This window comes from Hypanus sabinus, chromosome 5 (genome assembly GCF_030144855.1).
Source record: "Hypanus sabinus isolate sHypSab1 chromosome 5, sHypSab1.hap1, whole genome shotgun sequence".
Lineage (NCBI taxonomy): Eukaryota > Metazoa > Chordata > Chondrichthyes > Myliobatiformes > Dasyatidae > Hypanus > Hypanus sabinus.
The window spans coordinates 160897106-160923688 of NC_082710.1; the positions used below are offsets into that span (position 1 = coordinate 160897106).

Genomic DNA, 26583 nt, shown 5'->3' on the forward strand with positions numbered 1-26583 from the left:
CCTATGTGTTATGGTTCATGGTTTTATGGTCTAAAATAAAATCAGCTGAGGAATGAGGGAAAGAATCCCCTTTGTCTCAGTAATGGTGACGTATTTGCATGGTAGGTATCCCTCTAATCATTAATAGAAATCAGTATCAGGACAACTATCGGTGAGATTGCCTAGAGATTTGCAATATTTTTGTTTTCAATGGAACTTTCCAGTTAGTCAGCACAAGGGAACATATTCTCCTTCTTCCTCTCCAAGTTGTAAACTATCCAGGGTTCAAACTATTGACATAAAATTGCTGAAAGCACAAAGATAAAACTTGTTGAGGAAGAGAGGTTTACAGCATAAATATAAAGGTTTATAGACTACAGAGAGGAAGGGGGAAGTGAGTAGTAAAGTCAAAGAAGTTTCTGAAAGTATTGATGAGCTTTGAGCTGTAATCAGAGTGAGAACCAGTATTGGGCAACAAATCTGAGAAAATTACGATCGGGGAAGAAATACTCAGTCAATTTCTGGAGCTGCCATCTCACAAGTTGCATATCCAGATGGACTTCATCCTGGGGTCTAAAAGAGACAGCCAATGACATACTTCATGCAGCAATTTAAATGTTCTCCCATTCTGAAAAGTTGCCATTAAATTGGACAACAGCAAATGAGATTGCTGTATACAAAGGAAACAAAAAAAGACAGGAGAGTATGGGCAAGGGTGATGTGTGGGAGCATCTGTGGATGTCAGACTTGGCAAGGAGATGAGGTAGAATATAGAGACAGATGAATCGAGAGACAGATACACTTTTCAGTACCGGAGTGATGGGTAACATTTCGAAGGGTTGATCCAGTGGGTAGTCTGAAGGAGGGAAGCTGTAGAGACAGATGTATAATATCGATCACAACCTTCATGGCATCCTGATAAGTTGCTGCAAAAGTTAAAGGCTGGAGCTGAGGCATCATTTTTATATTCACGATAATCTTTCAACAGGCAATTTGGTTGAGATTAGAACCTAGAGTGATGTTAAGTTGAAAACAGGCAGATCTGTTGATTGTTGGTACAGCCAATTTTTCAAGCAGGACCAGAGCTCTCAGGCTTGAGTGAGTGGAGCTGGAAGATGTGAAAATGGGGAAAGACTTGGGTGAGAGATATTTGAACAGGGTGGGAATATGGGACGGGTGCAAAACAAGAGGTCAACTCAGCACCACTTTCTCAAGAGCAACTGAACATGAACAATAAATACTGGACCCAGCAGCAACACCTGAATGAATCACAATTAGGTTTACTATCACTGACATATCGAGTGAAATTTGTCGATTTGTGGCAGCAGTACAGGACAAGACATAAAAATTGCTCTGAGTTACAAAATTAATAAACAATGGCAAATGAATTAAAGGAGATGCTGGATGAAGGAAAGGAATCCCAAGGATCCAAACCAATAGACAGTAGGTGCAGGAGTAGGCCATTCGGCCTTTCTTGCCAGCACCGCCATTCACTATGATCATGGCTGACCATGCACAATCAGTACCCCGTTCCTGCCCTCTCCCCATATCCCTTGACCCCATTATCTGTAAGAGCTCTATCTAACTCTCTCTTGAAAGCATCCTGAGATTTGGCCTCCGCTGCCTTCTGGGGCAGAGCATTCTCATTAATACACCACTCTATGGGTGAAAAAGGTTTTCTGCATCTCTGTTCTAAATGGCCTACCCCTTATTCTTAAGCTGTGGCCTCTACTTCTGGACTCGCCCATCAGCGGGAACATGCTTCCTGCCTCTAGCGTGTCCAATCCCTTAATAATCTTATATGTTTCAATCAGATCCACTCTCATCCTTCTAAATTCCATTGTATACAAGCCCAGTCGCTCCAATCTTTCAACATATGACAGTTCTGCCATTCCGGGAATTAACCTTGTGAACCTACGCTGCACTCCCTCAATAGCAAGAATGTCCTTCCTCAAATTTGGAGACCAAAACTGCACACAATACTCCAGGTGGGGTCTCACCAGGGCTCTGTACAGCTGCAGAAAGACCTCTTTACTCCTATACTCAATTCCTCTTGTTATAAAGGCCAGCATGCATTAGCTTTCTTCACTGCCTGCTGTACCTGCATGCTTGCTTTCATTGACTGATGTACAAGAACACCCAGATCTCGATGTACTTCCCCTTTTCCTAACTTGACTCCATTTAGATAGTAATCTGCCTTCCTGTTCCTGCCACCAAAGTGGATAACTTCACATTTATCCACATTAAACTGCATCTGCCATACATTTGCCCACTCACCTGGCCTGTCCAAGTCACCCTGCATTCTCATAACATCCTCCTGATATTTCACACTGACACCCAGCTTTGTGTCATCGGCAAATTTGCTAATGTTACTTTTAATCCCTTCATCTAAATCATTAATGTGTATTGTAAACAGCTGCGGTCCCAGCACCAAACCTTGCAATACCCCACTGGTCACAGCCTGCCATTCCGAAAGGGACCCATTAATTGCTACTCTTTTTTTCCTGTCAGCCAGCCAATTTTGAATCCATGTCAGAACTCTGCCCCCAATACCACGTGCCTGAATTTTGCCCACTAATCTCCTATGTGGGACTTTATCAAAGGCTCTCTGAAAGTCCAGGTACACTACATCCACTGGCTTTCCCTTGTCTATCTTCATAGTTACATCCTCAAAAAACTCCAGAAGATTAGTCAATCATGAATTTCCCTTCGTAAATCCATGCTGACTTGGACTGATCCTTCTACTGCTATCCAAATCTGTCGTAATTTCCTCTTTTATAATTGACTCCAGCATCTTTCCCACCATTGACGTCAGGCTAACCGGTCCATAATTCCCTGTTTTCTCTCTCCCTCCTTTCCTGAAAAGTGGGATAACACTAGCCACCCTCCAATTCGCAGGAACTGATCACCAATTAACAGTGAAACTCCCCGGCATCCTCTGCCCACGCCTACATAAAATGTTCCAGCATGTGGACTGTTCAGCCTGCACGCTCATGGAGTTCAGTTTTCAATTTGAACCAGAACGCAGTTCGATGCCATTGAACAGCTGGAAACAGTGATGTTGTGATTCTCTGCATCAGAACAGGCTGTACTGTCAGACATGGAACTCAGTCACTGGCAAAATGTTTAATTGCAGTCCTCCTGGTCACTGGGATAATTCAGCAGAACTGATTTACAGTGGCCTGATATCCCATCCACTGGATGTACACACGGACAAACTACAGAGTACCTGTCATTTCCACATGTGATGCCTGTGGGTCAGTAAGTTATCAAATGTAGTGTTTCCAGAGGGAACCAGAAGATGCTTTTGGTCCCTCCCTGGTCTCTCCACTTGTTGCCAGTGTGTGAGAGCTCTCTGAACCTCCTTCAGTCCAATGCTTGAATGTCTGGTCCAGTTCTGAGCTGGTTGATTGCCTCATGTTAGGACACTGAATATCACAATGAACCTGACCAAGCCCGGGTTCATCTCTGTTCACTGCAGCACTTCATTGATGCAAGTTTTGAATAAGTTGTGTAGATTGTAACTCAGGGGGATTACTACCATCAGGGAGGAGGCACAGGAGCCTGAAGACACACATTCAATGATATAAGAACAGCTTCTTCCCCTCTGTCATCAGATTTCTGAATGCTCCATGAATCCATGAAGATGTCCTCGCTATTGTTACTCTCTTTTTACATGACTGTATCTCTCATTGTAGTTCATAGTATATTTTATTTATTGCACTATGCAGTTGCCACAAAAAAACAAATTTTACAACAATGTCAGTGACAATAAACCTGATTCTGAATTCTGATTCTGACGATTTCAAATGTTTTTGATTTTTTTTAGAATTGGTGTTCTTCGAAACTGGTATCTTTAACCTGATATCCTTAATGACCATTACTGTCCTTACTTTGATTCCAGGTAAGTGTTTGAACATAATTCTGTATTTACATGAAATGGTCTACTTGGTACTGAGCAGAGGGATAGAATAAAGTGTCTCTGTCAGAACATTGTGAGCTGCTTCATCTGGACCACAAACACATACAGCCCTTAGCTCCACAGCTGAGGACTCAGAAAACTGTGGTGAATATGTGGAATTTGTTCCCACATGTAGCTGTGGAGGCTAGGTCATTGGGTATGTTTAAGGCAGAGATTGATAGGTTCTAGACTGAACATAGCATGGAAGGTTATGGGGAGAAGACTGGGAACTGGGGTTTAGGAGGAGAAAAGAAAGGACCAGCCATGATTGAATGGCACAGCAGAGTCGATGGGCCAAATGGCCTAATTCTGCTCCTAGGTCTTATGATGTTATGGTTTAAGATATCTAAATATCCATTTTAGTTTCAATGTGTGTTCAATTTAGCTGGCCACATAGAATTTTGAGAAATTATAGACAAGTTATGGAAAGCCAGATTGTTTTTCTGGACTTCCAGAAGGGATTTAGTAAAACAGGTTGAATCTCATGGAATGGAATGTATGTTACAGTACAGTGTAGGGATGATTTGCGGTGTCTCAAGTTCACAAGATTGGATGAAAAGAAGAATTGCATTGTAGCATCACAATTTCCACAACTTGAAAAAGATTCCACCACCAGGTTCAACATTTTGAAGGGATTGCTGTCTTCACATTTTCCTGACCTGCTCTTCAGTCCCTCCCATTCCCACTCTTTTTCAGACATGTTCCTATGCAACCAGAGGAAGTACAAACTTTGCCCTTTCACCTCTTCCCTTCCCACCAATCAGGGACCCAGACAGTCCTTCCAAGTGAAGTAGTGATTTATTTGCACTTCTAATTAACAGGACTGAATTTAGTGTTCACACTGTGATCTCCTCTATATCAGAGAATCCAAATGCAAATTTGATAATCTGTTTGCAATGCACATGTGTTCAGGCCGAAGGAACAACCCTGAGCTCCCTCTTGTCTGTGATTTTAATTCTTCATCACTTTCTCACTCTTACCCTTCTGTCTGTGGCCTCCTGCAATGTTACAATCCCAATGTAAGGTTTGAGGAATTTAATTTCAGGGCACGTCACAGCTTTCTGGACTCGATATTGAATTCACTACTTTCAGGTAACTGGCTTTCTCTGTTTATCTTTGTCAGAGCTAGTTATTTCTACCAGTCAACTATCCGACATTACCTCATGTTTTTTTTTTCCTCTCTCTATTAACAGGACATGTCCTACAGCCCTGTTATTTGTGATGTGTGACACTGACAAAGAAGCTTGTGCTTCCAATTACAACAATAACAGCCAATCAGAGATTTTCTCCTTGACCCACCCACCCCTGCACCACATTCTCTGTTATAAGGTTATGTTGAGGTACAGCACACACAGCATTTAAACTGCCTACTTGCATTGACCTGCACTGTGACCATATCCCTCCAAACCCCTACCATTCATGTACCTATCCAAACTTTGGTTTAAAGGCTAAAATAGAGCTTACACTGGCAGCACATTTCACATTCTCATGATCCTTTGAGTGAAGAACTTTCCCTTCATGTTACCCTTAATCTTTTCATCTTTCATAATTAACCCATGATCTCCATTTGAAATTCCACCCAACTTCAGTTGATAAAGCTTGTTTACGTTTACCCCATCTATACCCCTCAAAATTTTGCAAATCTGTATCAATTCTCCTCTCAATCTTCTATGTTCCAAGGATAGAGACTGAATGTATTAAATCTTCCAATATAACTCAGGCCCTCCAGACCCAGCAACATGCTTGTAAATCTTCTCTGTATTCCTTCAAACTTGTTTATATCTTTCCTGTAGGTAGGTGACCAAAACTGCACAAACTAACCTAAATTAGGTCTCACTAATGTCTGCTACAACTTCAACATAACATTTTGTCTCCTGTATTCAATAACTTGATTTATGAAGGCCAATGTGCCAGAAACTTTCTTTATGACATATCAACCTTCGACACCATGTTCAGTGATTTATGGACCTGTATTCCCAAATCCCTTCATTCTACTGCACTCTTTAGTACTGTACCATTCACTGTGTAAGGCCTACCCTGGTTGAACCTATTGAAGTGGAATACCTCATACTTGTCTGCATTAAATTCCATCTGCCATTTTTCAGTCCATTTATACACCTGGTCCAGATCCTCCTATAAGCTATGATGGTCCTCCTCGATGTCCACTACACCCCCAATTCTCAGTATCATGCTCAAATTTGCTGGTCCAGTTAACAATATTATCATTCAGATCGTTGATATACATGGCAAACACCAACAGACCCAGCACCAATCCCTGCAGCACTCCACTCATCACAAGCCTCCAGTCAGAGAGGCAACTCTCTGGCTTCTCCTACAAAGCCAGAGTCTAATCCCATTTATGACCTCATCTTGAATGCTAAGTAACTAAACCTTCTTAACCACCATTCCATGCGGGGCTTTCCAAAGGCCTAACTGAAATCCATGTAGACAAGATCTACTGGTAACTTCCTCATAAACTCCATAAGAAATCCTGAATTGGTCCAATCCATCCTCCTGCAACTCTAGTTTAAATCCCTCCCCAAATCCCTACCCCCACCCCATGCAGCACTAGCAAACCTTGCTGCAAGGATAGAACTCACTTTGCAGACCCTCATCATTCCTGGGACTTACATGGACCATGACTTCTGGCTGTTCACCCTCCCACTTAAGATTGCTGAGGACTTTATCTGTGATATCCTGGACCCTGGCACTCTGGAGGCAACATACCAACTGGTGCTTCCATTCTCATCCACAGAACCTCCTTTCTGTTCCCTAACTAATGAATCCCCTTACAGCACAGCTCACCTCTTTTCCCACTGTCCCTTCTGAATCACAGAGACAGAGACCTGATTGCTGTGACTTTCCTCTGCTAGTTCATTCGCCCAACAGTATCCGAAGTGGTATACCTGTTGTTGAGGAGCATTGCCACAGCCATACTCTGCACTGGCTCTTTAACCTTGTTTCCCTCTTGTCTGTCACCCGGTGTAACTAATTCTTGATATGTCCTGTCTGTCACACTCTCAGCCTCCCGAATGACAGAGAGCTAATCCAGTTCTAGCTCCAGCTACTGTTCCTAAATATGCAACTATACAGAAGGAAAAACAATAAACATTGCAGGAAAAAGTCTATCTGCAGCTTTTTTTTGCCTTCTCTGATGAAAAGCTATCCTTGCTGAAGCCTCGAAGATCTAAGGCCTCAAAATCTCCACTCTAACTCTGACCACTCCAACAGTGTCCGTGTGGACAATGGCCACTCTGCTTACCTCATCTTACTTTAATTTGTTCTTGTCAATCAATCCAAACACTGATTGGGTGCTGCTCAAAGCTCCAAGTTGTAGTAAGTCACTGCCTATTCTACTCAATCATCCAATGGGAGTGAACTATGTTTTCTCAGGCTTCCGATCTCTCTGTCTGTGTGCTGCTCAGTGACAATCAAAAAGTCTGATAGTGTCTGGAATATGTAACATCAACTCTGTTTCACCTTCCACAGATGCATTCAACTGCTGTATGCTTCCAACATTTTCATTTTCTATTAAAGCCAGAGCTGACAGATTCTAAATAGTGAAAATCCAAGAGCACCAGTGATCCGATCCCCGTGGGAAAGCAGAGTTACTAATTATTGATTAAGATAATGTCATAAACGAGAATTGAAATTCATCAAAACTGGAGGAAAAGCAAGTTCCAATGAGGAAATTCAGACTGTACAATAGAATTTCGATTGAGTCAATGAGTGGGTGATAACTCAGCACTTGGAGTTTAAAACAGGAGAGTGTGAGGTGAAGCCCTTGAGGAAGAGGAATCAGACTGTTATGTTAATAGGAGGAATTGTAAATGAGTGAATTGCAGAGGGATCAAGATAAAAGATTCACAAACGATCTGATGCAGCAAGTAATTAGGAACTGGAGTGACATATTAGCCTTAACTGCAAGGGATTTGGAGTTTAGAAATGAGGATGTACTGTTACAGTTGAGCAGAGTGTTGGAGACCCACTTGGTACTATGCACAGTCCTTGTTTAAGAACAATTAAGGACTGCAGGCAGTCCGGAAGTGATCCATAAGGGTACCTCTTGGGATCACTGGCTTTTCCCACTACAAGCAGTTCGGAGGTATTTAAAGAAGTGTTGGATAATTTTTTAAAAAGATTTGCAAATTCAGGATTGTGTGGAAGTGAAACAAAAGAAGAGATGGGGCCTGGGGCAGATTAGCTCCAATTGTATTGAATGGTGGGTCAGGTTTAAGGAGCTGAGTGACCGACTCCCCTCTTATTTTCTTGTGTTTATTAATTTATTGCAAAAGAACAATGGATTGTGGTCCTTGCAGCGTAGATTCACTAGGTTGATTCCTGGGATGGCAGGGCTGTCTTACGCAGAGAGATTGGAGAGATTGGGCTTGTACGCACTGGAATTGAGGAGATTGAGAGGGGATCTGATTGAAACGTTTAAGATAATTAAAGGATTTGATAGGATTGAGGCAGGAAATATGTTCCAGATGTTGGGAGAGTCCAGTACCAGAGGGCATGGATTGAGAATAAGAGGTCAGTTATTTAAAACAGAGTTGAGGAAGAGCTTCTTCTCCCAGAGAGTTGTGGAGGTGTGGAATGCACTGCCTCGGAAGACGGTGGAGGCCAATTCTCTGGATGCTTTCAAGAAGGAGCTAGATAGATAGCTGATGTATAGGGGAATCAAGGGATATGGGGACAAGGCAGGGACTGGGTATTGATAGTGAATGATCAGCCATGATCTCAGAATGGCGGTGCAGACTCGAGGGGCCGAATGGTCTACTTCTGCACCTATTGTCTATTGTCTATTAACACAAGAGATTCTGCAGATACTGGAAATCCAGAGAAACACACACAAAATGCTTGAGGAACTTAGCATCTATGGAAATGAATAAAGAGTTGATGTTTCGGCTAACCCTTCATCAGGGCCAGAAAGAAAATGGAAACAGCCAGAATAAGAAAGTGGGGGGAGGGAGGGTGTACCAGTTAGAAGGTGATAGGTGAAGCCACGTAAGGGGGAAAGTAGCTGGGTGGGGGAAGGGTTGAAGTGAGAAGCTGGGAAACTGGGTGTCGGTGGAAAAGGCAAATGGCTAACAAAGGAGTTGAATTGGAGGGGAGAGTGGTCCATAAGAGGAAAGGAAGGAGGAGGAGCACCAGAGGAAAGTGATAGACATCTAAGGAGAAGAGCTGAGAGGGAAGCCAGAATAGAGAATCAAAGAAGAAGAAAGAAGGGGGGGGGATGGAGAAATTACCAGAAGCTAGAGAAATCGATGTTCATACCATCAGGTTGGAGACAGTATGAATATTAATTTCTCCAGCTTCTGACAGTGTGCTCATCAAGATTTGGCCGTCTCAACACCAGAAGGAGAACCCAGTGCAGAATATTGGCAGCAAGTAACAGGGAAATACTGACTGAGGAAGAGTGAGTGAGTGAATCTACTTTCGGCCGGTGTGACAATTCAGAGGCTTAATCACCCAGCACAGCAGGTAGAGTCAGTTGGTGCAGACCAGGAGCCACAGACAAGACTGGGCAGTGTTTAGTACATCCCTTCCCTGCTGGAGTTAAGGGGAACAAACTGGTTTTGGCAACAGCTGATAGTTCTCTTGGTCACTTTTCTGATGCACTGTCTCACACTTTCTCGTTTGAATTTAGTTATATTTGCAGGTTTTTACTACCCTGTAATGCTTGCTGCATCAATCATAGTGGACGTGTTGTTCCTGATGCTTTTTATTGCATTGGTGATCTTTTGGTACAGAGGTAAGTGTTATTGTCTACAGTTGTGTTTAAACCAAGGAAATTGAATTAATTTGAAAAAACACCCAATACTCTGGGTCCCTGAGACATGAGGGATGAAATTACCCTGTATTTTTGCCCAGTTGTGGAGTGGTGTTTCACAGTGACACCACTGCTGGAACGATTCCGGACTCACCTCTGACCTGGCGTCAGAGATGGTACTTGAGGGTAAAATGTCTCAACTGAATTGTGTTACACACATCATGTTGTCAAAGGTGCTGTGACTCGTGATGTAGAGGTGAGGAGTGAGGGACCACTCCTCACTGCACACATGTGGCTCCTCCATGGGGTCAGTCAAGAGCACCAAGTTTCTGAGAGTGTAAGTAACAGATGCTATTACCTGGTCCCTCAACACCACCTCTTTTGTCAAGAAAAGACAGCTGTATCTCTACTTCCTGGAGAGATTGAGGTGAGTGAGGCTACCCCTCCCCATCCCCCATGATAACCAATTTTTACAGGAGCATAGTCAAGAGTGTCCTGATCAGCTCCATCTATAAGACCATAAGACAATAAGAAATAGGAGCAGAGGTAGGCCATTTAGCCCATTGAGGCTGCTCCGCCATTCAATCATGGGCTTATATTAATTCTTCCAGTCATCCCCACTCCCCTGCTTTCACCCCATACCCTTTGATGCCCTGCCTAATCAAGAACCTATCTATCTCTGCCTTAATTACACCCAATGACTTCACCTCCATACCGGTTGTGGCAGCAAATTCCACAGATTTACAACCCTCTGATTAAAGTAATTTCTCCACATCTCAGTTCTAAAAGGATGTCCTTCAAACCTGCCCTCTTGTCCTTGAATCACCTACCCCTACCTACCATCTCTGTCTGGTACGGGAATTGCAAAGCATCTGATTGCAAGTCCCTATCAAGGATTACTGAGTGGATCATCAGGGTATCTCTTTCACCCATTAGAGATATTTATCAGGTGTGTTGTGTGCACAGGGTTCTTAACATTGCCAGTGATCTCTTCCATCTGTCCATTAATCTCTTTGATCCCCTTCATTAGACAGGAAGTATCGTAGCATTAGGACAAAAACTGTTAGGATGGGAAACAGCTTCTTTCCCCCCCCCCCCATGCCATTGAACTATTGAACTTCCTGCCACCACCCAGGTCTGATCATGTACGAAACACCAGTAGTGTTATCCTGTTTACTTTTCACTTGTATGTGCACCTTGTTATTTGTTAATTTATTTCTTGTAATATTACGGATATGAGTTATATGTACTGTGTTGCGCACCTTAGTCCAGTGGAAAGATGTTTCATTTGCCATTATACATGTATCTGGCTGAATGACAATATATTTAATCGTGAACTTGAACTTGAAAGTTGCTCCTTAATCCTGATCAAGGTAAGGTGAGAGAGTGGTAGAGCTCCACATCATGACATGGATTTTAGCAAATTTTTGTTAAAGTCCCTTATGCATCTTCTTATTTGTAATTTCTTTGTACTAATATTACTTTGTGTTATGCATGTGATTTACTGTACTGAGGTGTACTGTATTGTGCACCTTACTCCAGGGGACAATTGTCTTGTTTTGCAGTATACATGTATCTGGTTGAATAACAATGAACTTGAACTTGAAAGTTGCCTCTTAACAGGTGAGATGAGAGTGTGTTAAAGCCTCTTCTCCTGACATGAGTCTTAGCAAGGTTTTGTTAACGTTCCTCATGGCATACCCAAGAAACTAAATGTCTATGGGATCCAAGAAAAGATGGTGTTGGAATAAAAATTTGTTCAAGAGGGAAAAAGTAAACAGTGAGGATCAATGGGAGTTTCAGTGTCTGGAGGGCCATGTGTGGTGAGTTAAGCAGGGCTCAGAAATAGGTCCCTTGTTCATGTCAATGATTTGAACTTGAATTGAGGAACAGGATCAGGAAGTTTCTGATGGACTTTGTATCGTGGCTACGGGCCCGGCCGTCAACCTCTGCTGCCCCAGCAACCCAGGGCATATTCAAAACCCAGACTCCAGCACCATCAATGCATGCTCCAATGACAATGGACAGCTTCAAAGCGATTGCACAACCACTGACTGCGACTCCAGCCTTGCACTCTAGGCTGGGTTTTCACATGCTGTGATTGTGACTCCCATCTCCCCTTCCCCCACCACCACTCTGCAATCCCCTCTCCCTCAGATCCCATCGTCAGCTCCTGGGCCCTCAGAGGCACCATCTTCCTCTCACCCCAACCCTCCGTGCTCCACTGACACCACCAGGCTCCCACCCCCCTTTGATCCCATCTCTCATCCATGCCGGGTCTTTACCATTCCCTCCGACTTTCAACTCTGAGGCAAAGCGCTCTGTCCTCAGTAAGGGCCTCACCTTTGTCCCCCCTCACCCATACCTCAGCGAGTTCTGCGTACGTGATGATGCTGAACACTTCTTCCGTCTGCTCCGTCTTCGAGCTTACTTCTTTGGCAAGGACTCTCCTACACCCACCGATGACCCCTTCTCCCATCTTCAACCCTCCTCCTCTTCATGGACACCCCAATCTGGTCTTCTGCCTGCTCTGGATCTCTTTATTGCTAATTGCCAACAGGACATCAACCATCTCGACTTCACCACACCTTGTTCCAATTCCAACCTCATCTCCTTCCGAACGCTCTACTCCCCACTCCCTCCGCACCAATCCCAACCTCACTATAAAACCCACTGATAAGGGGGGAGCTGTTGTTGTCTGGCGTACTGACTTCTACCTGGCCGAGGCACAGTGACAACTCTCTGATACCTCCTCTTATTTACCCCTTGATCATGATCCCACTAAGGAACACCAGTCCATTGTCTCCTATACCATCACCAACCTTATCAGCTCTGTCGATCTCCCATTCACTGCCACCAACCTCATAGTTCCCACACCCCACACTTCCTGTTTCTACCTCCTACCCAAGATCCACAAACCTGCCTGTCCAGGTAGACCCATTGTTTCAGCTTGCTCCTGCCCCACTGAAATCATTTCTGCATACCTTGACACTGTTTTATCCCCCCTTGTTCAATCCCTTCCCATCTATGTTTGTGACACTTCTCACGCTTTGAATTTTTTCAATGCTTTTAAGTTCCCTGGCCCCCACCACCTTATTTTCACCATGGATGTCCAGTCCCTATATACCTCCATTCCCCACCAGGAAGGTCTCAAAGCTCTCCGCTTCTTTTTGGATTCCAGACCTAACCAATTCCTCTCTAACACCACTCTCCTCAATCTAGCAGAATTAGTTCTTACTCTCAGTATGAAAAGTCCCAACGAAGGGTCTCGGCCCGAAACTTTGACAGCGCTTCTTCCTATAGATTCTGTCTGACCTGCTGCATTCCACCAGCATTTTGTGTGTGTTGCAGGAAGTTTCCAGTTGATCACAATATCAGCAGTTTGGTTGACAGTGAAGAAGAAAGGTCTGGGTCACAGGAAGATATCACCGGTCTCCTTGGATACACAAAATAGGAAATGGAATTCAGTCTGGAAATGCTTACAGCAGTGCTTTTGGAGAGGGCAAACTAGGCAAAGGAACAAACAGTAAACAGAAGACTAAGGCATGGGGAGGACCTGACAACTCTCAATGTTCATGAGCACAGATCCCAGAAGGGAGCAAGTTGGGTGGAAAAAGTAAAGAAGCCTCACTGTTTACTCTCGTTGGCCAGTGTAGAATGCAAAAGTATGTCCATGTAGCAGAACCATATGAAGTTTGTTAATTAGGCCACATCTGGAGCAATGCATTCATTTCTGTTCACCACTCTACAGAAACAAGGTACAGAGGAGAGTTATGACAATGTTACCAGGGCTGGAGAACTCTAGGTATGAGGAGAGACTGTCTAGGGAAGCAAATGAGACTGAAATGAATGAACGTGTAACAGCTTTTGACAGATTTGGAGTACTATGTGCAATAATGGTCTTCCTGATATTGGAAGGATGTCATGAAACTGGAGGGTGCGCAATAATGTTTCTGATGATATTATGGGGACTGGAGGTTTGGGTTGTAAGGAGAGGCTGGACAGGCTAGGTGTCATAGGGCTGGACCCAAATGCAGGCCACAGACACTGAAGTACTAGGAACAGGGAAGACAAAACTAAAGGATGGGACAGGTCACAGCCTGTGGTGTTCATGGAGATCTTGGAGGTCAGGGAGGCCTGGGGTTCTTAGAGGTTAGGGTTGGGGCCAGGCTCTTGGGTTCATGAAGCTAACCTCCTGGGCAGGACACAGGACACAACCTGACAGAGGCAAGGAACCAGAAGGGACAAAACCAACCACAGGGCAACAGCAACAGGCCTGCTTACCCGATGGAGGCAAGAGTCAGGAAGGGACAGTAGCAGATAGTGTCTTGGGTTCTTGGATCCAGCCTCCTTTTTGGGCCGCAGAACTCCTGGGCAGAACGTGGGAGTCCTGGGCAGGACCCAACAGAGGTGAGGAATGGGAATGGACAGAACCAACTGCAGGGCAACACCAACCAGCCTGACTTACCCAACAGAGGCTAGGGACAGGAAGGGGCTCGTCTGGGGTTACCTCAAGACTCGAGGTGGCCGGTTACCTCGGCAGGCTACGGAACAGCCAAATCCATAACCCACTTGAAGGAACTCACCTTCCTCCTGTGGGTTCCTCCAAACAAAGACTGATGGGAAAACCCCCCAACTGCCCTCAATTCCAGAGCCACTTATATTCCCAGCCAACAAGATGAGCACCAGGCGCAAATGCTTGTGTCCAAGCCAGAAGAAGGGAGAGTCGGAGGACCCAGAGTCCGGGGCGGGAGCATGGTGCCGAGGCAGGTCACTTGTGCTGGCGGCAGATAAACCGAGCACACCATTCTGGATTAGCCCGTTAGCTGGGAGTTGGACCATAATGGCTGAGTTGGCTGGAGGCTGGTGCGTGTGTGAATGTGGTTTGGAACTTGTTGAGGGAAAGAGAGTGGGGAAGGAGTGGGAATTGCTGGGAGCGGGTCGTCCGGGTCTGGTAATGGCAGTCAAGGTGAGTGGGGGGGGGGGGGGGGGTTTGAGGGAAAGAGAGTGGAGAAGGAGCGGGTTAGGGAGTTGGGATCAGAGGTAGGCAGCTGGGGAGAAATGGATTATTGTGAAGGGAGAAATAAAGGGAATGAGGAGATAGTGAGGGAATGGATGAATGAAAACTGAGACAAAGGGAATAAAAAAATAAGAAATGACAGTGGAGAGAGCTCTGAAAGTGAGGAAGATGAACAAGTTCAGAGAGAAGGTGTTGTCATAATAATGAGAAGGCTCAAGGACACATGAAGAAAATTAACCTGTTTGTGCTAACAACAACTCTGGCAAATAAGATAGGGGAAATAGTATTTGCAAAAGTCCTTAATGATGGCAACCTACTGGTAAGATGTGCGAATAAGGAACAACTTGAGAAAGTGCTCAAGCTAAAAGAGATAGGAAAATGCAAGGTGGAGTATACAGGGAGCGTGGGAGCACAAAATGGTGGTTTTAAAGGAGTGATCATGGGTGTACCAATGAGTATAAACATGGAGGAGTTAAAGAGGAATATCAAAGGGGGAAAATTAATTAATGTTCTAAGACTGAAAACAACAAAGGAGGGAATGAAAAAGGAAAGTGAAACAGTATTGATTGAATTTGAGGAAGAAAGAGTGCCAAGGAAAGTGTTCCTGGGTTTCATGAGTTACCCAGTAAGGGTGTATGTGCCAAAACCATTGAGGTGCTGTAATTGTCAAAGGTTTGGCATAGCTAAAAACTGTAAAAGACAGAGTAGATGTGGGGGTGATCATGAATGTGGAAAGTACGGAACAGGAGTGCAACCAAAATGCTGCAATTATGGAGGAGCTCATAATGCGGCATATATTGGGTGTAAGGTTATGAGTCGGGAGAATAAAATTCAAGAAATAAGAGTGAAAAGAAAAATCACTTATGCAGAAGCTGTAAGAATGTCAAGAGGACAGAATAGTGCTCCCAATGAACAGGGAGCAATAGGGATGCAAGAGATGCAGCAAAGAACAAATGACAGGATTTATGTAGAAAAAAAACCTCTAGTAACATTCATTGCAGAAGTGATTAATAGTACGGCTGAGGTAAAGTGAAAAAGTGACAAAATTCAGCTGGTGGTCAAAGCAGCAGTAAACCATTTAGGGTTAGTAGGACTGACATGGGAAGAAGTGAGGGAGAACCTCACTAATCAGTCAAGCCAGGAAGTGTCATGGGTTGGTTAATACTCATTATGGTGATTCTTTTGCAATGGAATGCAAGGAGCTTGCTGGCCAATGGCCAGGGATTCAAGCACTTTATTAAGGACATGGTTGTAAAACCAGATGTAGTGTGTATCCAGGAAACTTGGTTGAAACCGGCTTTAGACTTCATGGTATATGGGTATACAATGATAAGGAAAGATAGAAATCTGGGAGGGGGGGGGAGTTGTGCTATGTTAATCAAGCAAGGTATACCTTATAGGGTACTGGAAAAAAGGGATGATCAGGAATACATAGTGGTGGAAATGTGGGAGAGAGAGGAGGGTGTGGTTATAATTAACTACTACAATCCATGTAAAAAGTTGGATTTGGACAGCCTATTAAGGATACAAGGACAAAACAGACATAAAGTAGTGTGGTGTGCAGATTTCAATGCTCACAGCATAATATGGGGGAATCTGATGACAGATTCAAATGTAAAGGTAATTGAAGATTTGATGGAAGAAAGGGGTTTGGTATGTATGAATGATGGTAGAGGAACAAGGATAAACATAACAACAGGAACTGAGTTGGTATTAGATATTACGTTGGTGTCTAATGTCTTGGCTGGCATTAGTAACTGGGGAGTTTGGACTGCTTCAACAGTAGGCAGTGATCACTACCCAGTTTTATGTTCAGTGGGTGAAAGAATTGAAGTAAGATCAGGTGGTGGAATCCCAAAGTAGGTGTTTGGAAAAGTAAATTGGGGTAAGTTCCAGAAGTTAATTGAAGAAGCATTGACAAAGATTGACATTTCTGGAAATATAGATGAATTAAACAGTCAGGTGACTTCAGCAATTATTATGGCAGCAAAAGGATCTATACCCAGGAGTAAAAATAGGATGAAAAGAAAACTGGTACCATGGTGGACAGAGGAATGTTGTCAGGCTGTAAAAAACAGAAATAGAGCATTCAGGCTAGTTAAAAGAACCCATAATATGCAGCATTTAATTCAATATAAGAAAACACAGGCAGTGGTGAGAAGAACTATACGTCAAGCTAAAAGGGCAAGTTGGAGGAGTTTTTGCAACAAAATAGGAAGAACAATGCCTTTGGGAGAGGTATGGGGAATTATTAAGAGGATGGGGAGAGATAGAAGGAAATGGGAATATCCAGTAATGATATCTGAGGAGGAAACAGCAGTCTCCAGCAGGGATAAGGCTGAGATCATGGCCAAGTCATTTGTAAAGATACAGAGTTCAGAAAATTTGTCTGAAGAAGGGAGAAGGAGAAGGGAAAGAACAACGAGTCAATACCCAGGTGTGTTAAACAGGAGGGAAGAAACAGATGATATAATTGATGATCCATTTTCTTCGGCAGAACTGGTGAGAGCAATAAAGAGATCGAGACCAACCACCCCAGGGAAAGATTTAATATGCTATGTTATAATATGTATCTAATATGCTAAAAAATCTAGGAGAAGGAGTGCTCTTGAAATTACTGTATCTTTATAACAGAGTGTGGGAGGAGGGAAGATTACCAAGTGTATGGAAAGAAGCAGTAGTAATTCCAATAAGGAAACCTGGCAAGGATCCGTCAAAACCCACTAGCTATGGGCCAATAGCACTAACATCAAGTATATGTAAGATAATGGAAAGGATGGTAACAGACAGGTTATCGTCTGATCTTGAGAAGAGAGGAATGCTGGCAAGTTATCAGTGTGGTTTTAGGAAGGGAAGGAATTCCATGGACTCAGTGATAAGGTTAGAGACTGAAATAAGAAAGGCCCAGGAAAATAAAGAATCAGTAGCTGCAGTGTTTTTTGACATTGAAAAAGCCTATGATATGATGTGGAAGGAAGGATTATTAATTAAACTGCACAAAATGGGGGTTGGGGGGAGAGTTTTTAATTGGATTAAAGATTTTTTGGTAGAAAAATTCAAGTTTGGATTGGATCAGAATTATCAAGTCAGTACATAGTGGAAATGGCACACCTCAGGGTAGTGTGATTAGCCCATTACTTTTCATCATTATGATCAATGGTGTCTTCACAAAGGTACCAGTGGATATAGGTAGGTCATTGTTTGCAGATGATGGGGCCTTGTGGAAAAGAGGCAGGAACATGGAGCATATTATCAGGAAACTACAAGGAGCAATTGATGAAGTGGTGGAGTGGGGTTATGACTGGGGATGTAGATTTTTAGTAGAAAAAGCTCAAACTGTATTTTTCACCAGGAAAAGAATTGAGTTAGTGAAGAAGTTAAGGATGTATGGGATTGAATTAGAAAGAGTTGGATCATTTAAATTTCTGAGAGTTATATTTGATTCACGATTAACTTGAGCAGACCATATCAGGAAAGTTGAGGGGAAATGTAAAAAAATAACAAATGTGATGAGATGTTTGACTGGTAGGGAATGGGGAGCAAGTTGTTCAGCATTAAAGAGAATGTATGTGGCTTTAGTAAGATCTGTGTTGGATTATGGAAGTGTAGCATATGGATCACCAGCTAGGTCTCTTATAAGGAAACTGGATGTGATTCAGGCTCAGGTTTTGAGAGTGTGCAGTGGGGCTTTTAAAACATCACCAGTGTTAGCCCTGCAGGTAGAAATGGGAGTAATGCCTTTGGAATTAAAAAGGACACAATTGATGGCAAACTACTGGGTTAATTTGCAGGGGCACAATGATTCTCACCCTGATAAAGGAGTGTAGCAGGAGTCCTGGGAAAATGGGAGGTTTCAGAGGGAAAACTTTAGTCGTTAGGGAATGATATTGCTAGATCATGTGGAGTGTTTGATCTAAGGATAAGTCCTTCAGTAGTTTATCCGGTTGTAGCTCCATGGAAGCTTGTATGGCCTGATGTAGACTGGCATTTGTTAGAGGTAAAAAAGAAAGGAAAATATAAAACTGATTTGGTAAGTGCATTAAATTGTCATGTGATGGAAAAGTATTGTGATTATACTCGGTTCTATACAGATGGTGCTAAGGAACCTGAGACAGGAGTGACAGGGTTTGGGGTGGCTATACCAGCAAAAGCAATTGCAGTCAGCAGAAGAACATCTGATAAATTAACGGTATATACAGTGGAGATGATGGCAGTGTTAATTGTGTTGCAGTGGATGGAGAAAGCTAGACTAGTCAAGGTGTTGATATGCTCAGATTCATCTTCAGTTCTAGCAAGTTTAAGGTCTTCTCACTCAAACAGCTGGCAAGATGGACTTCATGAAGTCCTTCAGTCAGTCACAAGAGTTGCAAATCAGGGAGGTCAGGTAAAATTTCTATGGGTTCCAGCTCATGTAGGGGTGAAGGGGAATGAGAGGCATTTATATCAAATACAAAAAAGTGTTGCAGGTACTAGGGTAGTTAGTAGATACAGAAGAGAGGAAATTGTGTGGACTAGGTTAAGGCTGGAGCACTAAACCAAACACTGAAATTGATAGGGAAACACCAGACAGGACTGTGTGAGGAATGTCAGGAAGAGGAGTCAGTAGAACATGTAGTTCTGAGTTGCAGGAAGTATGGGATACTGAGAGAGATGATGAGAATTGGCCCACAATGGGTAAATTTGGAATGTAAATCTGTACAAGACTCTTCATTGTTTTCAATTCTAGGGTTTTCACTTCCTTTTTCTTTATCTAAATTGAATAAACAAATAGCTAATCTTATAATCAAATATACATTGCAAATTTGGTTTCAATTTCTTAAATTTTTTGGTTTGAGTAAATTCATTTTATCAAGCCCTATAATATCTAACTTTTTTTTCGGTCCTCTTTTATAGATCAAACTTTTCTTTTATGGAAAACAAAAAGTATAACGTGTTTTCATGATTTGTTTTTGGATGATAGCTTTATGTCCTTTGAACAGATATCTAATAAATATAATTTACCTAAAACTCATTTTTTTGATATTTGCAAGTTAGAAATTTTTTGTATAATGAGTTACAGTGTTTTCCGAAACTATGTCCATTGGACATTACGGAAAGAATTTTAGCTCTGAATCCTTGTCAAAAGAGTTTAGTAGCTGTCATTTATAATATGATCATGAAAATACAGCCAGACGTATCAGAACAAATTAAGAAGGAATGGGAAAAAGAACTTCATTGTCTTATATCCACTGAGCAGTGGGAGAAAATTTTACTATTAGTCAATTCGTCTTCTATTTGTGCTAAACATGCCCTAACACAATTTAAGGTTGTACATAGAGCTCATTTGTCTAAGGATAAACTTGCTCGATTTTACTCTTGTGTTAATCCAACCTGTGACAGATGTAATTCTGATGTTGCTTCATTGACCCATATGTTTTGGTCTTGCCCTTGTTTGCAAAATTATTGGAAAGATATTTTCAGTATTATTTCAATAGTTCTGAATATCAATTTCCAACCGCATCCTATTACTGCAATTTTTGGTTTACCAGTGGTGGATAATAGTCACTTATCCTCCTCATCTTGACGAATGATTGCATTTGTTATATTAATGGCTAGGAGATCTATTTTATTGAATTGGAAAGAAATTAATCCTCCAACTATATTTCAGTGGTTTTCTCAAACTATCTCGTTTGAGCTTAGAAAAAATTAGAAGGAATTGATCCTTCAGTTAAATTTGAAGGAACTTGGAGATCATTTATTCAACATTTTCATATGAGTCTTTTCCTAAACCTCACCTTTATTATCCTTAATTATTTGGATGGAGGTTCGGAGTTATTGGCTCTACTGTATATATATCTGATATTGTGCAATGGCCCATGTTGGTTAGTATTTTTTTTCTTTTTTTTTGGGTTTTTTCTTTTTGTTTCTTTTGTTCATAAATATTATGAGTTTGGGAGGTTATATATATTGATTATTATATATTTGAATGTCTACTTAAACTATTAACTATGTACTCTCAAACTCTTTGTATTCATGTTTCATTTATGTTTGCTTAAAAATTAATAAAAAGATTTAAAAAGAAAGAAAGAAAGAGAATTAAGAGGACCTGGAGTCTGGAGTCCACGGACCAGACTGTGACTCTAGGATATTTATCCCTGCAATGTAGAGGCTGAGGGATGAGAGAGGCTAGAGGTTTATAAATTCACAAGGGGTGCAGTTAATTGCCAAAACCATTTCCTCAGGATAAAAGAGCCCAGTACTAGAGGGCATAGGTTTAAAGAGAGAGGAGAAAGATTTAAAAGTGCCCTGATGGACAACTTGTTTTACACAGACATGACAATGAACTGCCAGAGATAAGTGGTTCAGGGAGATATGGAAGTTACAATGCTTAAAAGGCATTTGAACAATTACATGGACAGGAAAGGTTTAGAGAGATGTGGACCAAACATGGGTGAGTTCACTTAGAGAACTCATTGGGATGAAGGACCATTTTCCATAGCTGAGTAGCTCTCTGACTCTGTTTTAATTGGCAGAAGGACCAGAGAAGAATTGAAATGTTTTTGACACATTGCTATGAGACCTGGAGGTGGAAGCATAAGCCACAAGGAAAGGTCAGGAGCACAATTATCGAGCCAGTGTCTCACAGCTCCAGTGACCTGGGTTCATTCCTGTCCTTCAGTGCTCAACAACAGAACAGGCTTCATAGTGTAAGTTCAGTGCTGGGGCTGGGTATTGTCACCACAGGCAAGACCACATCAACTGAAACCTTCACCATCTCTAGAAAAGCTGATTTGCAGTAGATTGTTACCTCATCTGCTGGATATGTACCCAGAGTGACTGCAGTGTATCTGCCAATTCCGCATGTGCAGACACTCAATAAGGGAGTACAGAAGTTATCAAATATGTGTTTGTGTGTATTTTTCTGTTGCTTATTGGATCCGCTGCTTTCTGCCAGTGTGAGAGATCCCCGGACTTTCTTCAGTCTGATTTCTGCTCCATTTCTGAACAGTTTGGGTTTCCCTGTGTTTATGAAGCCTGAATAACTCAGGGTCCATCTTCATTACCAAAAACACATTGTAAATTGATGCTTATGTGAAATAATTGGCTTTCAAACAGATTAATTTTCATTTATCCAAAGGCTTTCACAGACTGAGAAGATGGACGTCTGTCTATAATGTTCATTTTCTCACTGTCATCAACATTGCTACAATTTTCTGGATGGTGTTTGATGGTATGTGCTGAAATATTATTCTGTATTTTCATGTAAAAGATGAACTCTGTTCTCTGGAGTTTGGTTGGAATGAAGTGAGTATCTCAGTCAGGATGTTGTGAACTGCTTTACCAGGACCACCAGCACCTGAAGTCCTCAGTCCCACAGCTGAAGTCCTTTCCCACAGGGGGATCTGCTGGAGGTTTAGACTTTAATGGCATTTCACTGATGCTCATGGAACTGAAGGCAAAATGTTGACCTGAGCAGACAGTTGCCTCAATGGGACAAGGCAGAGTGTGGGGATAACTTGCAGGAGATTACGTGTCTCATGTTGAGAGATTGTGACTAATGGTGTCCTGCAAGGATTTGTGTTTGGGTTACAAATTGTCTCAGATTGACGGAGGGGTGACAGGTTAAAAGGTTGCATGACCACATTTCCCAATGAAGCAAGGAGAAGTGGGAGCTTTGTGGTTAGCAACAGAAAATCATCAACAGGGATTAATAGATGGGAATGAGCCTGAACACCCCAACATCATCCATTTATTCTACTGGTGCTGATTTTCTTTCCCCCTCCCTCCATTCCTTCCCGTGACAGCCTATTCTCTCAGTTTTAGTTTTGCCATTTGAGTGAGTGCGGTGTAGGTTTCCCAGATCTCTACCTGGATCCCGGGGGTTCTGGTCTCAGACCCCATCCCCATGAAGCCTCCATAACACTGGCCGTGCGGAGCTGGGTCATTTGTCAGTGATGAACAGTTCAAGGGACTAAATCACCTGCTCCTGGAATTAAAAACTGAATCTGCTGGGAATCCTCAGCAAGTAGCAGGTGAAGCATGGACAAGAAATAGGTTGCAGGGAAATAAGGGGGTGGTTGGGACTGGGGATGATGAGATTTGCTCTGAGAACTGACAAAGTGTCAGTGACGTCCCTCTGTATCATGAGGAAATATGAAACCAGCATCACTCATCAGCTTGTCGGTTTCTGTCACACTGCTTTTTGTTCAGCCTTGCTCAGTATAAACCACGTTCCACATCCCCTCCCACACTGACTGCACGAGATCATTGGCAGAGATCTGCTCTTGAACAGAGTGTGATGAAAGGTGTGTGAAATTGGAGAAGGTCACTGCTGTCCCTCTTCACAGGAAATTAGCTGAGTTTTTCAGTTCATGTGGGCATCAGCCTTCTGTTCAAGGGGCAGCATTCTCTCCTCTTATCACCTTGATTTGGTTACAGATACAGTTATTCAACTGTTTTTAATTGCAGGCCTCAGACCAGAGGATGTCGGAGTTGCCATTGCATCGATGGTGGGACTGGCTTTTTCTACAGCATATGCTATTATATTCATGTGCTGGTCATGGAAAGGATTTCCAGGTACCTGTAAATGTCAAATTTCTATTTAAGCAGAAACACCAAGTGACTCATGTTGGCAAAATAAACTCCTTTCACACCCCCCACCCCCATCCCCACAGAGTCTCTAGATTCCTGTTGTACCCAGAATGCAATTGTCCTACATGACTGACATGTTGAGATATGAAGTGGTGACACAGAATGTCTGGAGTTGTTCTGGAGTCAACTCTGACCCGACTGCAGAGGAGGTTTTGGGAGAAGTGACCCTGAGGAGGGATTGTCAATTCATTCATGATTGACATGTCATGCTGTCAAATATTGACATAACAGCAAGTTAGCTTCGAGGGAGGATCAAATCAAATCAGATTTGTTTCTTCAGTAGATAATTCTGACAAGCGCTTTCAACACAGAGTTAATATCTGAGAACTCCAACACTTCCCAGTCCTGAACAGGTTATAAACTGTCCGTTTCCAGATATTGTTGTTCTTTCTTTGTTACTTCATACAGGGACTTTCTGGCTGTTCATTCTCAGAATAACTTTACCGTACAATCTAATAGCTACAATTACCATCACCTGTGTAATAAGAAGTCGCATGGTACTGACAGACAAGTTATCAAATAAACTTTGTCAGCAAGTCACAGTAAACAACAAGAGCCCAGGTGGCGCTAGTCTCGGACAAAGAGCTTGGATTCAGGGAGCAGCATAAAGCAGGAGAGGGGGTGGAGAGGTTTAAAGGGGAAATTCAGAATTTCAGATAGAAGCTGCTCAAGATTCACCAACATTTGCTGGAGCGATTATATCAGGAGTTTCCTGGAGGAGGACACAAGTCAGTTGCAGCAATTTAGAAGCCCTTTAGACTAGGAAATTGCAGAGCTGGGTCTGGGGAAATGAGGTGTGCGCTCAGAGAAATGCAGGGATGAGCATTTTAATATTGATCTGCTGTGCGTGAGAGACAACAAACCTTGGGGGTAATGAGTGAGCAAGATCAACACAGGCAATAGGTGAGGGCACAAGAGATTTTACAGAAACTGAGCAACACACATGAAATGAAGGAATGCAGCAGGTCATGCAAGTTCCATAGAGGGGAATAAATAAGACAATGTTTCAATAGACAATAGATGATAGACAATACATAGTAGGTGCAGGATTAGGCCGTTTGGCCCTGCTAAGCAGCACCGCCATTCACTGCGATCATGGCTGATCATGCAAAATCAGTACCCATTCCTGCCCTCTCCCCATATCCCTTGACCCCGCTATCTATAAGAGCTCTATCTCTCTCTTGAATGCATCCAGAGACTTGGCCTCCACTGCCTTCTGCAGCAGAGCATTCCACATATCCACCACTCTCTGGGTGAAAAAGTTTTTCCGCATCTCTGTTCTAAATGGCCTACCCCTTAATCTTAAACTGTGGCCTCTAGTTTTGGACTCATCCATCAGTGGGAATATGCTTCCTGCCTCCAGTGTGTCCAATCCCTTAATAATCTTATATGTATCAATCAGATCCCCTCTCATCCTTCTAAATTCCAGTGTATACAAGCCCAGTCACTCCAATCTTTCAACGTATGAAAGTCCCACCATTTCGGGAATTAACCTTGTGAACCTACGCTGCACTCCCTCAATAGCAAGAATGTCCTTCCTCAAATTTGGAGACTAAAACTGCACACAGTACTCCAGGTGGGGTCTCACCAGGCCCCTGTACAGCTGCAAAAGGACCTCTACTCCTATTCTCAATTCCTCTTGTTATAAATGTCAGCATGCCATTAGCTTTATTCACTGCCTGCTGTACCTCCATGCTTGCTTTCATTGACTGATGTACAAGAACACCTAGATCTCATTGTACTTCCCCTTTTCCGAACTTGAATCCATTTAGATAGTAATCTGCCTTCCTGTTCTTGCCACCAAAGTGGATAACCTCACATTTATCCACATTAAACTGCATCTGCCATACATTTGCCCACTCACACAACCTGTTCAAGTTGCTCTGTATTCTAATAACATCCTCCTGACATTTCACACTGCCACCCAGCTTTGTGTATTGGCAAATTTGCTAATGTTACTTTTGGTTTCAAACCAAGACATTTCATCAGGACTGGAAAAGAAAAGACAAAAGCCAGAATAAGAAGGTGGAGGGAGGACAAGGAGTACAATCTTTCAGGTAATAGATGAGATCAGGTGAGGAGGGACGTGTGGATAGGGGAAGGAGATGCCCCCACCCTGTGTATTTATATTGAGGAGACCTTGATGGAGTGGATAGTGGTCACCTGTATCACAGTGTCTCTGATGAGTTTAGGAGGAGCAGGTTATTTACAGACATAGTCACATAATTATTTGTAACCTGATGTGCTCTGCTTTAGTTCTCCAGTGGGGCTGAATATAACAAACTAAAGCCTCAGATTGAGGGGAAGTTGGCCAAGGAATTTGGAGAGATCAAAGTGTTCAGTGACTTGGAGGTGGAAGAGTTGTTGGTGCTGGGGTCATAATGTCATTGAATGATGGTTTTCTTTGTCCAAAGAAGACTAATTAGTGGTGGAAAATTGAGAGAGATAAAGTTTCAATGCCAGGACAGCAAGGAGCATTCAGTAAGGTTGGCGTCATGGACAAAGTGAAGGGAGGGAAGCTACAGAGTCAGATGAACAGGTTCAATAACAACCATCAATGGGTTCCGTGCATATTGTTGGAAAACCTCAAGAGGGTGGAATACAGAGATGATGGTGAATTTGGGATAAATGCACCAGGATATTGGTTGAATAATCAATCTATATGATGGACAGCCAGACTGTGGTGGAGCTGGATTTGATAATGTTGGGTTAAATGTTTGTTTCATCAGGGACCTGGAGTCTTGCTCCTGAAGGAGTTGAGCTGGTGGGTGAACCATGCAGAGTGACTGAGGAAGCAGTTAGATTGAGTCAGGAAATTTAGAGATGTTGCAGAAGATGTGATTCAGCAGCTGAGTAACCACTGAATTATTTTACAGTGGGAAGAAATGTGAGATGGAGTCTGTTCTGGGGTGGGTTTTCAGAGAGTGGGAATAGGTTTGGGGAGCAAAGCCATGGGCTATATCACAACCATCTTGAGAGAAACTGTAAATGAACACTAAGTGGTGTTCCCAAGAGTAACATTGAATGAAGAAAGACAACTGGATGAATTGAAGAAAGACAACTGGTGAAGGAAAGGTATCCCTTGGATCTGGTGATGAACTTCCTGATCAGCCTCTACCTTCATGTACCATTAAACACCTAATCATTCATGCAGATGTGCCTTTCCCCATATTGTCACATTTTCACCTTGGATTAGAACATCACCTGTCACCACCGACA

General features: G+C 42.7%; 1 protein-coding gene across 3 annotated transcripts in view; it reads left to right on the plus strand.

The window, feature by feature from the left end:
- LOC132394514 (uncharacterized) overlaps positions 1–26583 on the plus strand; it is a 171881-nt gene that overhangs the window by 116938 nt on the left and 28360 nt on the right. For all 3 annotated transcript variants that reach the window (XM_059970780.1, XM_059970781.1, XM_059970782.1), the window contains 4 exons: positions 3809–3883; positions 9591–9695; positions 21851–21943; positions 23182–23289. In XM_059970780.1, coding sequence (XP_059826763.1) covers positions 3809–3883; positions 9591–9695; positions 21851–21943; positions 23182–23289 — 381 coding nt within the window. The remainder of the gene's footprint in view (positions 1–3808; positions 3884–9590; positions 9696–21850; positions 21944–23181; positions 23290–26583) is intronic.